The following is a 16,596-nucleotide window of genomic DNA, read 5'->3' as shown; positions in this document are numbered from 1 at the left end:
ATATTCACTTTAACAGCCTACGCTAGTGAGGGCAGCAGGTTAGGGAGGGCATTAACTTCATCTTACACTTGTTTTTCCCCCAGGTGTATCAGTAGTTTCCCATTTTAGGCCGAATTTGCTCAGGGCAGAGTCACAACTCTAATGCAGCATGTGAAAACTTGTGTTTTCTATCCCTGGTAGAATTGTACAGGCAGGATTCAGGACTTGGTGTAAATCCTACTTATTTGGAGATAGAAACACTGGTTTCCTGAATCCCTGGTTATACAGGGCAATCAATTCCTTCTACCATGAGGGGAAGCCCTCTCTTGTGAAGTTTTTCAGGGAGCACAATACCCTCCAGTTGGTAAATCAGCCAGTTGGAACTGGGAAGCTGGCCCTGCTTTGGATACCTGCCAGAGTTTCTTGTAGATGAAAAAAGGACACCATAGTTTATAGTAAACATTTAATTGTTTTCATCAGCAACTCCAGAACACATTTTCCTGAAAGGGAGGCAGACTCAAGCTACCCAGAGGTTCATGAGGTGTGGAGGTCACTAAGGAGGCCCCCTTAAATCACTGACCTTACTTCACACACCCAGTGGTCCAGTTGAATGAGGGTTGGGCTGACAGAAAGTAAAGAGGGAAAAAAGGGATGCAGGGTGAGAATACAGGCCCTGGCCGTCTTTTACCTGTAGAAAGGAAAACGGAGGGCAGGAGATCCCCTGCATGGAAGGGCTGGAACTACATATTCAAGTTTTCAAACTCATTATATACAGAGAAACAGATGAGCCTCTCTCCAGTTAAAAGCCGTCTTGTATTAGGAATCTCTCCCCAAGTGGTCTTCTGTCACCTGTGTTCTATCTTCCCCATTCTGTATTCCAAGTTCTGTAGTTCAAACCCAATTTCTGAATTCTAAGTTCTACCTTCTAGATTCCTAGTTCTGGGTTCCTGTTCCTGTTCCATTGTTTCTTGTCCCCAGATCCTTCCCAGCTCCCTTTTCCTGGCCTTTCTGGGTGGACAATGTGGACCTCCTGAAGACTTTGCTAACTGAAGGTTTTCCCCTTTACTTTTTGTGGCAGTTCTAGGTTCTTCCTCAGCAGGAGGGACTAAGTTCAGACTATCCAGGAAGTGGGTGGCCCAGTGAAGACCAGGGAATTCCTAAGAGCCTGGATTGGTGTGACCCTTCCCACCCCATCTCTACTCACTGGACACACCACTTTTTGTGCAACTAAAGCTAAAACTGAGGGTTTTCATGGTGATAATTGTGGACTGGTGGCCTTGAGATGAGTAATCTTAGGGGGAAATGTAAGAAGACATAAAAAGTTGCTGTTTTCCATTCAGAGAAATTAAAAACTGATTCCAGCACAGGGGAAGAATAGGTAGAGAAGGTAGGAAGGGTCTGGGCAGAGCTGCAAGTCCTCTGAACTCTGTCATCCTTCAGCTCCCTCTTGTCTGAGCTGAGCACTAGCCCCTAGAGTCCTCCCAGATCTGAGAGAAAACCAAGACAGCAGGACTGGGAGCTCCCCTGTCCATGGCTGCCCTAAAGGAAAAGGGGAAGGAGATGGAGTCAGTAGCAGCATCACTGGAGAGGCGAGATCTTCAAAGGGATCATGATTCGAGACTCCATGTGTCGCACCAAGGGGACTGTGGAGAGAGAGGCAGAGGTCATGGAGAGGGCTGAAATTGGATTTTGAAGGGGGAAGAGGCTTGGGATGCTGAAACAGGAAAAGCCCCACTGCCCCCCTGGAATGGCCCATGGAGGTCTTTCTAACTCTGAAAGAAGAGGGGACTTAGGTGGTGATAAAATGCAACATTTAAAATTTTTTTCATAATTACACATTTATTTTCCTGTGCATGTGAAAAAAAATTAACCAGAATAGTAAAAAGTAATCTCACAGATACTACTTCTCAGGACAAAGTTAGGTGAAGAACAAAGTAGGGGGATTTAAAGAAAATAACTGTAGCAGTAATAAACTAGTAGGACAAAAGCTGTGAGGAGGTCAAGTGGCCAAGGTGTGAAAAACACAGATTTAGTTCAATTGCATCATTTTATAAATAGGAGACCACAACCCAAAGCAAATCAACCCAAGGTCACCCTTGAGGTCACTTTCCTCCTGCTCAGAGCTATTCAAACTTTACTATGCATATAAATTACCTACACTTCTTGTTAAAGCACAGATTTGAATTCAGTGGAGGTTGAGATTTAGCATTTCTAAAAGTTCCAGGGATGCTGATAGTACTCTTTTGGGACCACATTTTGAAGAGCAAGGCTCTAGTTATCTCCTCCAGGAGACGCATTCTTTCCCACAGCAGTTATTAAGTGTGGAAGCCCAAATCTAAGTTCCCCAAGGGCATGGCCAGGCTCTTGTTCATTCTGGGCCCCATGGCCACTGGCCCAGCACAGTGCCAGGCACACAGTGAGGGCTCAATCAATACCTGCTGACTCCAGGTGGTTCTCAGGGGGCCCAGCAAAGTGGCAAAAACCTTGAGCAAAAAAACTTTCTCTAAAAAATTCGCTGTGTGATTCCTTTGTGCCAGAGTGTGGGCAAAGCACTTTTCATAAATAAGCTCCTAGATTCCTCCCTCTGGCCCACAGAGGCAGGCTCTATCACGACTGCCATCCTACAGATGAGGAAATAGCCTCAGTGAGGTGGAGAACCATGCCTAAGGTCACAGCTACTCCACTTCTCTGAGGCAGGGTCCTCTTGGTTCTGTTTGTTGTATCATCCCCTATAGCACTCACTTAGGATTCCACAGATCATGTAGAGTGTGCCACCAGAATAGAAACCCACTAACTCATTTAACTAAAAGTGAGTTATCCATCACTGGAGGTAACCAACTGAGGCTAGCTCTCCTTGCAGACAAGATTCCATCCTCAGATAGGACTCCTAGCAAATGAGCTCCAAGGGCTCCACTGAGCTCCCAAAGAAGGTGCTCACCTGTGTAGTAGACATTTTCATCCCAGCCCCTCTTCCTCCAGGCAGCGTTTCTAGTCTCCTCCCGAGACTGCAGGTCTTTATAAGCTGTGGGAAAGGTACTGCCTCATTCCTTGGGCACAGAGGATCTGACCCTGTACCCAGCACAGGGCCCTCCCACCCCAAACCCTGCCCTGCTGTTTCTTCTTCCCTGACGCCTCAGACTATTAGCAAACACTGTCTGCTTTGACAATCTCGTCTAATCAGTACATTCGTTTACAACTCCCAAATTTACATTTCCAGCTTAGAACTCTCCCTCAGGCTCCAGACTCATATATCTAGTGCCCACTTAACATCTCCACTTGGATATGTCAGCGTCTCAAACGTAACACTTTTGAGGGCCAAAATTACACACTTAACCCTTCCAACCTACTCCTAGGGTCTCAGTAAGCAACACGCAGCTGCTCAGGCAGGAGTTTGGGAGTTCTAGAGTCCTCCTCTTCTTGCCCCAGTTCCTCTCTCGCTTCCCTGCAAAATGCTCTCGGCAAAGCATATGGCAGCCAGAGGAATCAGAACACACATCAGGTCATGTTATGCTGCTTAAAATGCTGCAGCAGCCTCCTGTTGCATTTAAAACATATCCCAACCCATCCCCAAGGTCGGCAAGGCCCAGCCTGATCTCCTCACATTCTTCCCCACTCTCCACACCAGCCTCCTTTGCCTTCCTCAAAACCCTGAAGGCCTTTCCCCAGTGCAGGGCCTCTGCCCATGTTCCCTCTATTTGGAATGCCCTTCCCTAGTCATTCACAGCTGTTTCTTTCTCATTCTTTAGCTGGGCTTACAGTTTTACCTCTTCAGAGAGGCCTTCTTTTTCTATTCTAGCCAATGTAGGTTCCCATGCTTTTATTCATCATTTCTATTATTTGTAATAATCTGAAATTATCTTTTTTGTTAGTTTATGTCTGAGGTGCTGTCTCCCTGTGCTAGAACATTAAGCTCTCCAAGGGCACTAATCACATTGTCTATGCAGAGTGACAGCAGAGAAAGGGGACTAGCAGAAAGCTTCTGGAGGGTCCACAGCCTACCCCAGAGATGGTGCACAACGTAGAGTTCCCCTATCTGTGAGAAGAAGCCGCCCACTGCCTCCTGGTTCTCCTGCCGGTACTTGATGGCCCGAGCCCTGGGGATGACAGAAGAGTGTGGGGCAGAGGCCAAGGCCGGTACAAAGAGCCCCCTGACGTGTCCCCGGGCTGATTTCTTGACCACATCTTAAGAGAGAGGCCTGAGGTAGGTCCCCCGGCTCTCAGACATGGTCAGGGAATGGGGTGACAGAAGTGAAGCTGCTGTCTGGATGTTTTTCCAGGGGAGGTCTCAAAATTCTCCAGATCTTCACCTCCTCATTGGATCCTTCTCCTGGATCCGTGAGAGGCAGAGGTTGCTGGGTTCCTTGCCATTTGGCCCTGGGAAAGGAGCACCCCTGCCAGGAGCCTTGGTAGTGCAGGTGAGCAGGATTTCCCCAACCATCCCACCCCGAGCCCCTGGCACTGCCACTCACCAGTTGTTCCCCCACTCGATCATGGTTCCTGGCTGAAAGAGAACCAAGAAAGGATGGTAAAGAGCCCCACCTCGGATTTCCAACATCACAGCTGGATGGAGATGAGAAAGCATTGTGTCTCCCAGCTCCTGGGGCTGCCTGGCCTCATTTAGAGGCCCTGACTTGCACCTGGGTGTATACATGTGCACAGGTGTATACACACCTCTGTTCTGGGCCCAGAGGGAGAGGCCAGAAGCCCCAGTCTAGGTGCTAGGGCACCTGTAAAGCAGCACTGCAGCAGGGAAGGCAGGAGCAGGTGGGGATCTGGCAGGAGGGAGGTACCTTGAGCTTGTATGTCCTCAGCTCATATATGTTGGGGCCTGCTCTGGGCTGTGGCTCGTTCCAGAAGCTGAACTCGAGAAGCATCTGGTTTCTCCTAGACAGCAGCATCTGGCTCCGCTCTTTTCGGAACTCCAGGTACTCCTGCAGGAATGGCAGTCTGGGCATGGCAGCCAAGAGAAGACCCCAGTCCTGGCAGTGTGCCCCATGGGGTGGCAGAGGCGGCCCCAGCACAGGGCTAGGCTGGAACCAATATCCAGAAGGTTTGCTGAATGGACACTGACATACCTTGTTGTTCTTGAGCTTGTTCATACAGTCCATGAGGGCTGGATAGCCACCTGAGAATCGCCACAGGTGCACTGTTGGGGGGTAAGAGGTACAGGTCAGGAAGCTGCTAGGACCCCCTGACCTGCTGCTTATGGCAAGGTTGGCTAAGTGTGCATGTAAAGAGGTAGTCTCCAGTTGGTTCTCTGTATCATCAGGATTCTTTGAGTTCCCTTTGCCTTGGTGGGTGGCAGTGTTGGGCAGGGGATGATCCCAGACACAAGCCCAGAAGACCCAGGTTTCAGCTCCAGCTCCATCAAGTAGCCTCTGACCCCTCTAGGCTTCGATGTCTTCACCTTGAAAATGACAATAATGCTCCCATCTACTTCCTTAAATAGCAACGAAAGAATCAGATATGAACTTGTACCCAAGGAGCAGTGACAGACATAAAGTCAGGCCCGTGAGGAATATGCTAGACAAAAGTAGGGGGTAGGTCTGATGGGCTGAGATGGAATATTCCAAGACAGTGAATTTAAAAAAGAAACCAAAGAACAGAACAGCATGTACGGTATGGTACCACATGTGTTTAGGGATAGACAGACATCTCCACAGATGCTGGTCTAAGCACCATCTGTAGATGGAGATCTAAGAGATTGAGAAAGGAGATGCCCCTGCGGCAAAGAACTGAAGCCTGGGACCACAGGCAAGAAGGGGGCTTACTCTTCACTGAAAACTCTTGTACTGTTTGAATTTGTTATCATAACCTCTGTACTGAGTTAAATAGCATTCCCCTCTCACCAACAAATTCATGCCTACCCAGAAACTCAGAATATGACCTTATTTGAAAATAATGTCTTTGTAGATGTAATCAAACTAAGATGAGGTCATACTGGGTGGGCCCTAAAATCAATGACTGATATCATAGGAGAGGGAGATTTGGACACAGGCACAGAGAGGACACCATGTGAAGACAAACACACAGAATAATGCTATGTGCCTAAGGAGGCAGAGATTGGAGTGACATATCTACAAGCCAAGGAATGCCAAGGATTTCCAGCAGCTACCAGAAGCCAGAAAAGGCAAGAAAAGATTCTCCCCTAGAGCCTTTGGAGGGAGTGTGGCCCTACCCACACCTTGATTTCAGACTTCTGGGCTCCAGAACTTGACAGAATAGATTCCTGTTGTTTTAAGCCAGCCAATGGTTGGTACTTTGTCATGGCAGCCCTAGGAAACTAATACACCTTACAATAACAAAGAAAACTAGTTATTGTAGAAGAAAGTCTTGCTATCCTTGGGAGAACAGCCGGGACAAGGGAGGAAAGTTTTCCTTTTCTCTTATCTGCCTTTCAATGTGTCAGTGGCTGTTACTGAAAGAGTAAATAATTAAGATACTCTACCTGCATATCGCAGATATTTTAAAAGACACATGCAATCATCAGGGCTGTGAAAAGGTGAGACAGCTTAGCTTATGAAGTAGTGAGCTCCTCATTGTTGGGAGTGTTCAACGAAAGCTCCCTGTTGCGTGCAGAGTCTAAATCAGCACAAAAAGGACTTTTTACTACAATGGAAATGTTCTGTAACTGTGTGCTGTCCAATATGGTAGCCATGAGCCACGTGTCTATCAGTGGGCACTTGAAATGTGGCTAGTGTGACTGAGAAACTAAATTTTTCATTTTGTTTACTTCTATCTAATTTAAATAGCTACATGTGGTTAGTGGCTACCTTCCTGGACAGTGCAGATCTAAATGCCAAGGCACCTACATGGGGAGACAGTCAAGTACACTACAGGGTGCATGATCAGGGTTGTGAAGAGGCAAGGTCCTGGAGGCTGGGGAGTCAGGGGAGGTGCCTGATCCAGCTCAGGAAGTGGGAATCAGAGGAGGCCTCTAGGAGGAGGTGATGTCTATACCAAAATGAAAAATGAGTAGAGGAGTGAATCAGGTAAAGTAAGCAAGAGAGCAAGACTGCTTCAGGCAGGGGAAACAGCATGAACAATGGTGTGGAACTAGAGGGTGAAACCACAGATCTGAAAAATTGAAAAAAGTCTCGAGTGGGACAGCACAGTAAGCAAGGAGGATGTGGCGAGATAAAGCCAGAGGCTGGGCAGGGAAGGACTTGCAGAGCCTCATGGGCCATCTCAAGGGCAACATCTCAAGAGGGGAGCCAACACAGGTGTTTGAACAGGGGAGTGAACCCATAAGGATTGCATTTAGAAAGACCTCAATGACTGCTGCTGTAGAAAGGGAGTGGAGGGCAACCAGGTATGACAGGTGCTGGAGGCCTGGGCTGGGTGGCAAGGGTGCTAGAGGGGTGGGCACCTCACCTGCCTGGTCCTGCTCCCCGTACCATGTGTTCCAGTTGCCCACAAGCGAGCAGGGGTAGTCCTCATCCAGGTGCAGTTTGGGCAGCACAGCCTCCCTGTGAGAGGGGCACAGAGAGTGGGGAGGGCTCACACCAGCCACCAGGGCCCCTGAGATAAGGGTTCCAACTCAGGCATAAGGGCTGGGTGTCAGTCTCCCCATCTCGAAGATGAGAGTCTGGACAAGATGTCCTTAGGGCTTCTGGCTCTGAAATCTACATCCCTGGATTTCTATGAGAACTGGGCTGGGTATAGTCCCCACCCAAGCAGCTCCTGGAACAGGTGGATGGAGGTAGTTGCTCACGTCAGGCTGTTGTAGGCATCCAGACACTCGGGCTTCACATTGTGAACTGCAATAGAGGACAAAGAGTGGGAGGTGAAGCAGAAGCTGTGTTTCTGTGGGGAGCTGGGGTGCGGGGAGCTCCATAGGGCCAGGGCTCCCAGGACAGCTCAGGGTATCCCAGCCCCTTTCGACTCCCAACGGGAGCCTTGCAGGCCTCTAGAGGCCCCAGGAGGGCGAGCTGGCTTAGCAGCCACTCACACTGGATCTTATAGAGGTTGCTGGTCTCCTTCTTAGACAGCAGGGTGGAGTGGGCATCCTTCCGGGGATCCACCTTGTGCACAAAAAGGGAGCGGAACCAGCTGCCTTCATTGTCCTTGGAATAGAAGCTGCAGGACAAAAGAATTCAGAGGGACAAACAAGGGTCGGGGAGCCTCAGACTTTCCATCTGTTTTCACCAGCCCTGCTCCCCCAGGCTGGTGACCCACATTTCTGGGAATGGGGCCACAGAATCCCATGGCAGCTCTAGAATGTAACATGTTATTGAAGCCAGTTGAGCAGAACTGGTCCCTTCTACAGAGATCCTGGCTGCCCGGTTTACTTCTTAAAGCTTTGCAGAGCCTCAGGAGGCTAAGAGGCAGTGCCACCTCCTATGTCTCTCCAGCCTCCCTGACTCCACTTCACTCCCTTCCAAGGGGTTCTCAACTTGGGCAACACAACTGCAGCCCCTTGCCAAGAGGCAAACCCAAACCCACCTTGCCAGATGTCCAAAGCCCTTGATAGCCCAACCTATATTGTCAGCTTCCCCTTCTGTGTGCCCCCCACATGTGTACCCCACCCTCCAGGTGTCGCTCCTCCCTGAACACACTAGGCTCTTTTACTCTGTGCTTTCCTTGCAAGTTCTGTCCCCTCTGATGAGAATGATGCACTCATATCCTTTCCAGTGCTCACACTACACTTACCCAGTGCCCCTTCCCAGCCCCCACGAATGGAGAGCCAAAGACAAATAAGCTTTGTCCCTGAGGAAGTCACAGTCCACTGGAAGAAATGATCCTTGGAACACAATTACAGCCGAAGGTATCTCTGGGAGAGCCCAGGCAAATGAGCCTGTACTCAGCCTCTGGCAATCTGGGCAGGCTCTCCAGAGGTGATCTGATCAGTTTCCAAATCTCCAGGGCTGATTTGGCAAATAGAGGGGATAAAAGGCATTGCAAGGCAAAGTTCATTCACTTGTGCAGCCAACACTTAATTGACAAATATACGTCCTGTGCACCTCTAGGGTTCTGCTCCCGTGAGAATGAATGAATGAATGAATGAATGAATGATATGCCTCATTCAGAGCAGAGGGACCTGATGCCAGATCCTGCCAGACCGTAACTGTACTCCCCACACAAGGTCCCAGCAGCTTCTGGCAAAGCCTGAAAAGTAAGTCTCCTACTGCATGATTTCTAGCCAGGGAGCCTGGTAGTGGAGCCCATCAGCCCTTGCCTTTTTTGAGACTTTTCTGTGCCTAGAATAAATGTCTTGCAAATTCAAAGTGTTGAATATTTTTTCCCCCAAAATATGGAGCAGCCACTGGGACTGATGAAGTAAAAAAAAACAACAAAAAACCATCTTAAAGTAGTGATACATTTGTATGAGCATAGAGAAAGATGAGTAAGAATTTGTCCCAAACCGTTAATACTGCTTACCTGAGAAAGCGGGGGAGGATGGAGGGGGGCTTTAAATTTTTCTTTTTTCATTATAATTTTATATAAAGTCAAAAAGAAAAATGTTTTAAGTGTTTCTGAGTGCAGAGGCTTTCTGTCATCGTACGTGTATTTGCTTCATTAACAAACACCAAAAAGATAATTATCATCAGATAAGTGGTGTGGTCTATGAAAATTCTGGACCAGAATAAGGGATCCTTGCTATAGATAACACTCGCTGAGGCCATTCTCTATGCCAGGGATCTGTGATTGATTTTTTAGTAGCATGATCCTACTAAAAAGGATCTACATAATGATGTTACAGTGTTACTATTAGTGTCCCCATTTTTGAGATGAGAAAATAGAAGATAAGAGAGTTTAGGGAACTTGGCCCAAGGTCACATAGCAAATCAGGGGCAGAGCTCAGGTAAGAGCTAACCCACAGCTCTTTTCTCTAAAGTCGGCCCCCACACTGGGTCAGGTACCAACCTGGGGAACACCAGGCAGATACTGTGAAGAACCAAGTGTTTTCAACAAAACCACTAGCAGATGGACCTGCCCTTCGGTTTGAATGTAGAGTGGATGCTTCCCTTAGAAAGGGTTGTGGCAGGGAGGAGAGCACCTCCTATGATTTGTCAACCAAGACCTTTGCTCCAGAACTGGACTTCAAGTAATTCATTAACATCTGACCAAGATAAACAACCAAGTGGCCAGCCATGGAGAGAAAGCCTGAGGGCTGGAGTGCTGGGGAGTAGAAAGGAGGTCCAGGACCTCTGATGGGCTCCCATGTCTTCCCATCACTCTCTAATCTTTCTTGCCTATGAGCTTCAGTTTCCCCATGTATCAAACAAGCAGGGTAGAGCAGCCTGTCTCTAAAAATCTTTTCTACAGGTAAAACCCAAGAAAGGACCTGTCCAAGATCCCAGGGCAGAGTCTGAATTGGAAGCCAGCATCTTTAGGCTCACACTTTCAGTTCAAATATTTTCTCAGTGAAATCAAAGCATTCTCTTATCTTTGAACTCCCCAAGCCCTCTCGTCCTGCTCTCTATTTCCCCATAGCTCTTTCTAACACATTCACACACACACACACACACACACACACACACACACACACACACACACACACACACTTTTTTTTTGCTTATTCTATTATGCCTTGTTTATTGTCTCCCCACTAGAAGCAGCCTCACGGCAACAGGGATATTGTCTGTCCTGTGTATCCCTGCTGTCTCCCCAGTGCCTGGAACAGTGCTGGGCACATGGCACGTGCTCAGTCCATATTTCAGAAATGAAAGGAATTAGGGTAGGGGGAGGGCTCAGATAGAGCTGCAGGAAAATGGTAAAAGCTGGAAGAAAGGAAACAAAAAAGTGGACCTTTATTCAGAGCGTGGACATGGGGCTCAGGAGCCCCTTCTATCCCCACCACTGCCAGGAGAATTAGTGCTTAAGAGCACAGTTTCTGGACAAACTCAGGTTCTAATCCCAGCTCAGCTTCATCTCTCTTTGAACCTCATATTCCTCATCTGTAAAATAGAGGTAAGGGGAGGGGCCTTTAGAGAAAGGGCCTGACGTGACAGTGGCAGCTAGTATCAGTGTTCCCACATGACTTCCTAACTGATCTCCCCACTCCCACTCTTTCACCATTTTTCCTAATCTGCCCACCAATCTTTGGAAAGCACCATTTTTGTGACGCTATTCTTCTGCTCAAAAGTCTTCTATGGCTCCCCACTGCCTACGAAACAAAGGCTGGATGTCTCTACTTTGCCAGGCTTTTCAGAATTAATTCTCTTTTAAATTTGATAACTACGAATCCAGAATTCCCCATCCCAGTGGTTCTCAGACCCACAGCACTATGGTCACCTGAGAAATTCTCAGGCCCTATCCCAGAACTACTGGAATGGAAACTCTGGGGGCGGGCCTAGCAATCTGGGTTTTAACCAGCCCATCAGGGGGTTCTGATGCATGTTCAAGTTTGAGAATCATTGCTCTAGATCAGTCCCATTTTTTAAAAATGTAATCTCAGTAAATCATGCCAGAAATTCCAAAGATTGTTATCTAAACTCTTAAGAATGCCTCGTAGGCCTAGAAAAAGACAATACAGCTTTGTCCAATCTGTGGGATCTGCCCTAGCTGGTCCAGTTTAGCCCTTCCCATAAAATCACCCCTCATAGTTCCCCCTTAGCCCTTTCATCATTATCATATGAATATGTCTTACCTTCTCAACACCAGAAGCCACTAGCCAATATCCTTCCATCCCACAGGATACCTAGCACAGTGCTTTGGGCACAAAAGTTGCTCAATATTTGTCCCAGATGAGAACTTTTCAGTAGATGACACATTTGCACTCTCATTAGGGATCAAGAGTCTGATGCCTCCCCATATGAAAATGCTCCAGAATTTTCTAGCTTTATTTGCTCGGGAGCTCTATGCACCTTCTGAAACACTCTTCTGTTTTGAGTTGGCTGACTTTAGAAAGGGCCACATTTCTGCTTATTGTTCCAGAAGTGTATCTTTAGAAGACACACTAGAAGAACTGGAACTAAAGTTCTGTTAACAGGATTATTGGTACGACAGTAACAGTAACTGCTGTTTATTGAGCACTTACTATGTGCTAAGAGCTAATCCTCCCAAAATGTTTTTGAGAAAAATGAGGCTCAGAGATGTCTCATGCCTTATTCAAGGATTGTTAAGCAGTGGTCAAGAGGATCCAATCCAGGTCCATCTGATGTCACGGCCCACAAACCTGAGAGGCCAGAAGGGCTGCTGCTGGTCCCTCTAGTGACTCCAGAGAGATATGGGGCAACTGAGGGTCAGTGGAGTGGGGGTGGAGGTGAGGGGGGGTAGATGTCCCTAGTATCCCAAATGAGACCAAGGCATAAGTAACAGCAAAATAGTCCTTGAAGTACTTGATATTCATTCACTTGGTAAGTGTCTTCACAGCAATCCTGCAAAAAGTACTTAGCAGGGATCACCATCCCCACTTTAAAGAGAAAAAAACTGAGGCTCACAGAGGTTCAGTGCCTAATCCAAGGTCACTGACCAAGTGAGGAGCAGCAGGAAGCCTCTATGTCCCATGCCCCTGTTGTGGCCTCTGGATGGTTTCTACCACCAATTGATTCTGTAACCCTGGGAAAGTGAGGTCCCTTCCTCAATCTTGATTTCTTTACTTGGAAAATAAGGGACTTATGATCTCCCCAGGGCCCTTTCAGCCCAGATATTATGAGGGGCTCACACAGAAATTGCTTGAGTAAGGGGCAACTTCTGTTGCGTGTTCACCAGGGGCTAGCAACCTCACACACATGCCCTTTTTAATCCTCAACAATTCTATATATACAATTTTATTACTCCCATTTTATAGATGTGGAATCAGACTTCAAGAGGCCACCCAAGGTCACCCCACCAAGAAAGGCTGAGTTAGATTTGCTGGTGCCAGGCAAACTCCAGGCTCTTTCCATATCAGCTTTCTTCCCAAATATTGGGCACATGCTAGCTCTTGCCCAAGTGCCCCAAAGCCCCACTGTACGGCACTCTAACATCTCAAGGCAGGGTCTAAAATTCTGCAGCTTCACACTTGCGACTGCTAGGCAGAGGCATCCCTGCTTCCTTTCCACATGTGGGGGGACAGGTGTCCTCATTTCTTGGCAAACATTCTTGAGCACTTGTCCTGAGCCCTGTGCCAAAGGTTAGGGAAACAGAAAAATGAGCTGACGGTCTAGCTAAGGAGACAGGCGAGCAAGTACAGGGTGATAAATGTAGAGATGGGGGAAGTACAGGGCCCTGGAGATGGAGGAGGAAGGGGCCGCCCAGGGCCAATCAAGGAGGCCAAGCCCTGCCTGCACCCAGATCAGGGCCCAAACTAAAACCCAGGCTGATGGCGTGGCCCAGCCAGCCTCCCTCTCCCAGGAGGCCACCAGCTGTGGTGCAAAGAGCAGAGTGTCAAGAGAACAGGGTCTAGACCCAGTGCTGCCACAGGACTCGAGGAGTGACCTTGGGGAATTCCCATCCATTCTCAGGGCTCTTTTGACCCATCTGTACTGTTCGGGTTGGGAGTAAAGGGTCTATGCAGCCATGGCCCTTGAGGATCCTCCATTGTTCTTTCTATGTCTTCTCCCCAGAACTTCCCGAAGGGGAAGCTACCTCCCCTAGAAGCTTCAGTGGGTGCTTTCTCACAATCACCGCAAAGGCCTAGGGAAGGGGCCACTCCTCCTACCCTCTGCCCGGGACCTGCACTTCCCATTCACCCCATTTTTCATTCTCTGTTCAGAGCCAGGTATCTGCTAGGACAAGACTCTGTGCATATCTTTCCCATCTTCCCCATTCTTGCTCAGAGCTCTTCCCCAGGTCTAGAACTTGCCCCCGCCTCTAACGCATAGATTCCAAGCCAGAGTCTCTGCCCATCCCTCAGGCCCAGACCCTGTCCTCCTCCCCTGCAAGCCCCGCGCAGGCTGCCCCAACCCGGCCCGGCTCTCACCGCCCCACAGCCGCAGCCGCAACATTCCCGGCGCGGAGCTCGGGGCTCCGCAACCGCCGCCGCGCCGCTGCAGAGATGCTGCACAGCCGTGCAGCCATATTGGAGCCGAGAAGGTTGGAGGAAGGCCTCCCCACTGAACTCGGAGGAGGAGGAGGAGGGGCGAAAGTAAGCCACGCCCCTTGCCTTGCCCGCCTGGTTCTGCACTCTGCCGAGTGGGTGTGGCCGTGGTGCATACCCATAGACACTGGGCAGAAGTCGGGGTTCTTGTCCCCTGAGCACTGCACCTATGCTACTGACTTGCTCTGTGACCTTGAGCAAGGCCTTTTCCCACTTTGGGCCTCAGTGTCCACCTAGGTAAAATGGGAATGTTGAGCTATGACACCCAACTCGGCATTCAAGGACAAGGGACAAGGGGTCAGTAAGCCCCCTGAAATTGTGCATTTTTCTGAGGAGTAGGTCCACAATGTTTATCACATTATTAAAGAAACAATCCCCTAACAATTTAATACAGGAGGACGAGAGATGCTTTCCATCATCTCCCTTTCTCTTCCTATCCCTCTTTACCATCTCTGCCTGGTCCTCCTGGAACCTCACACCCTCCTCCTGCCTTGCCCAGATCTTTTGTCTGTCTTCCAAACTAATTCTTTCTCAGCCCACAATCCCCCCACCCCATATCACAGACATCAGCAGGATTGTAAGCATCACAGGGTGCCCCAGGAGCTATTCATGTGGAGGCACCCCCCCCAACAATGTCTACTTGTTGACTCCGTCTCCCTCCTGGTATGTTTGGGATGGAGGAGTGAGGGGAGGCATTAATTTTGTGATTCCTTCAGCAAATATTGAGTCAGCCTGGCTAGCACATGTGCTAGGCTGTGAAACACCAAAGATGGGCAGAACAAGCCCCCCCCCTTTTGGGATACAAGTCTCAAAAGGGAGACCAAAATCAAATCAGCACTGACTTTGAGCCCCTCCAGAGCAGACGTCTTAGGCCTTTTTCTCCTCACCCCTCCTTCCTGATACATAAAATATTTACCGAATAAGTGAAAAATATACACAAAGATATCTTTGCCAATTGCGGTAGAGGCTATGAAGAAGTATGGGGAGTTATGAGGACTTATAACAGGGAGGAAGAGAAAAAGAGAGGTCCTATATAGACTTTGAGAGTCAGTGATGACTTCTATAAGAAAATGAGATTTGAACTATGATTTCCCCCCATATTTTCTAAAATCAATACAATGAATGTGTATTCTATGTGTGATTTATTTAAAAAGGAAACTATATCACCATGATAGATGGAAAACCTGAATCAATTGTCAAAATAGGCAGAATTATCAAAAGAAATGAAATGAATAAACAGTGTGGCACTGTGGCAGCACCAGGCAGAAGTGAGCTGTGTTTACAAAGAAGAGGCACAGAGATGGGTTAGAGACACAGCTGGGCCTGGCGGTTCCTTCGGGTTTACAGAGGGACCAAAAAGGGAGCGAGGTCTTCATTCTGGAAGTCAGTGTGATCAGAGGATTCTCAATGACAGTGGATCATGAAAAGCCCAGGTGGGTAGATGGAGGTGCAGCAAATGAGAAGCCGCGGTGTCATTCAGTAGAGCTGCCTGTCCCTTAGGATCTGAGTGTGGCAGGTGTGGAAAGGTGGAAGTGACTGCCTCCACTGGGCCTCACGATAGGCCTGACTTTAGACCTAAGCTTTAAAGGATAAACTGGAAGAATTTCCAGAAAAAGGGAGCAGGGCAAGGAGTAATTTAGGCTGAGAAAGCAATGTGTGCATAGTATGTAAAAGGACCGCCAAGAAGAAATAGTTTCAAATTGTTCGGTGCAACTGAACATAATTAAAGGGTAGAAATTATGTGGAGGCAGCTTCTCACTCAGTACAAGGGATACTTTTCTAACAATGGCGTGGCCAGCCTTGATGACCTGCCACTGGTTATGCCCACAGAGGAGAGGCTGCATAGTAGCAACTCATTGGCCATGTGACAGAGGGGATTTGGCAATGAAGCCATAGGAAGCTAGGACCCATGGACAGGAAGAGGCTGGCCTCCAGGTCTAGGTTAAGAGTCATCACCAAATTCTTGGTGTTTCTGGCCGCTTCTGCCAGGAAGAATGGGGAGTGTTGACCTGCAGCCTCCTCATTCTGGTCTAGGCATTTCCAAAGAGGATTATCCCATTTCCTCCCACTTAAGTGTGGCAGGAGGATCAAATAGGTGGTTCCAGAAGCAGGCTCCCACCCCTGACCCAGAGAGATGAGCAATGGGTCTCCCTCCCCATGCCATATGAACCATAGTATGGCAGCTCACTGGAAGTGAAGCTTTGAGAACAGCCAACCCACCCCTGCTAGGGTGACCAACTCATTTCAGTTTACCCCAGACTGTTTCGGTTTAGCACTGAAAGTATCCCCTCCCAGGAAACCCCTCTGTCCCTGCGAAACCAAGAGGTTTGGTCGTCCTAATTGTGGCCCTATCCCTCTCCCCAGGACACACACCCACTCTATCCTAGAGTATTTTGTTGCTTAACTAACTCCATTTACCCTGCTTAAAAGAGTAGGGCAGGGGGCTCTCTTTGTGGCACTCGGCGACATGCAATACCAGTTAACAGAGCAGCTGGTATGAGTGGGTTCCTGCCCCGTGGACTGTGTATTCTGGGCAGTAAACCAGATAAATGTTGGACAACAACTTCACAAATAAGGAATTAGACCATTTCCAATTACTGTAGAACAAATTACCCCAAAATTTAGCAGCTTGAAACAATAAACATTTATTA

The 16,596-nt window shown here is 48.4% G+C and overlaps 1 protein-coding gene across 2 annotated transcripts; it reads right to left on the bottom strand.

Annotated features, from left to right (window-relative positions):
• Positions 1–428: 428 nt before the first annotated feature.
• NIPSNAP1 (nipsnap homolog 1) lies at positions 429–13,972 on the bottom strand. Of its 2 annotated transcripts, XM_011373355.2 has the most exons (10): positions 13,829–13,972; positions 7,931–8,058; positions 7,694–7,739; positions 7,354–7,448; positions 5,055–5,125; positions 4,770–4,910; positions 4,449–4,480; positions 3,979–4,073; positions 2,918–3,001; positions 429–1,622 (listed from the first exon to the last, which is right to left on the bottom strand). In XM_011373355.2, exons 1-10 carry the CDS (start codon positions 13,924–13,926, stop codon positions 1,558–1,560), a joined length of 855 nt encoding a protein of 284 aa, XP_011371657.1. In that variant the 5' UTR covers positions 13,927–13,972; the 3' UTR covers positions 429–1,557. The 2 variants fall into 2 exon arrangements, with proteins under 2 accessions (XP_011371657.1, XP_023394208.1); XM_023538440.1 differs by lacking the exon at positions 2,918–3,001.
• Between the last annotated feature and the right edge of the window lie 2,624 nt (positions 13,973–16,596).

Source organism: Pteropus vampyrus, unplaced genomic scaffold (assembly GCF_000151845.1).
Source record: "Pteropus vampyrus isolate Shadow unplaced genomic scaffold, Pvam_2.0 Scaffold223, whole genome shotgun sequence".
Taxonomy (NCBI): Eukaryota; Metazoa; Chordata; class Mammalia; order Chiroptera; family Pteropodidae; genus Pteropus; species Pteropus vampyrus.
This window is presented reverse-complemented; position numbering and strand designations above follow the sequence as displayed.

Coding starts and splice junctions, on each gene's coding strand:
- NIPSNAP1 (XM_011373355.2), bottom strand. CDS start 13,926: ATGGCTGCACGGCTGTGCAGCATCTCTGCAGCGGCGCGGCGGCGGTTG. Junction 4,911..5,054: donor ACAAGCTCAAGAACAACAAG/GTATGTCAGTGT, acceptor CCATTCCTGCAG/GAGTACCTGGAGTTCCGAAA. Junction 1,623..2,917: donor TGAAAATGTCTACTACACAG/GTGAGCACCTTC, acceptor CTCTCTCCACAG/TCCCCTTGGTGCGACACATG.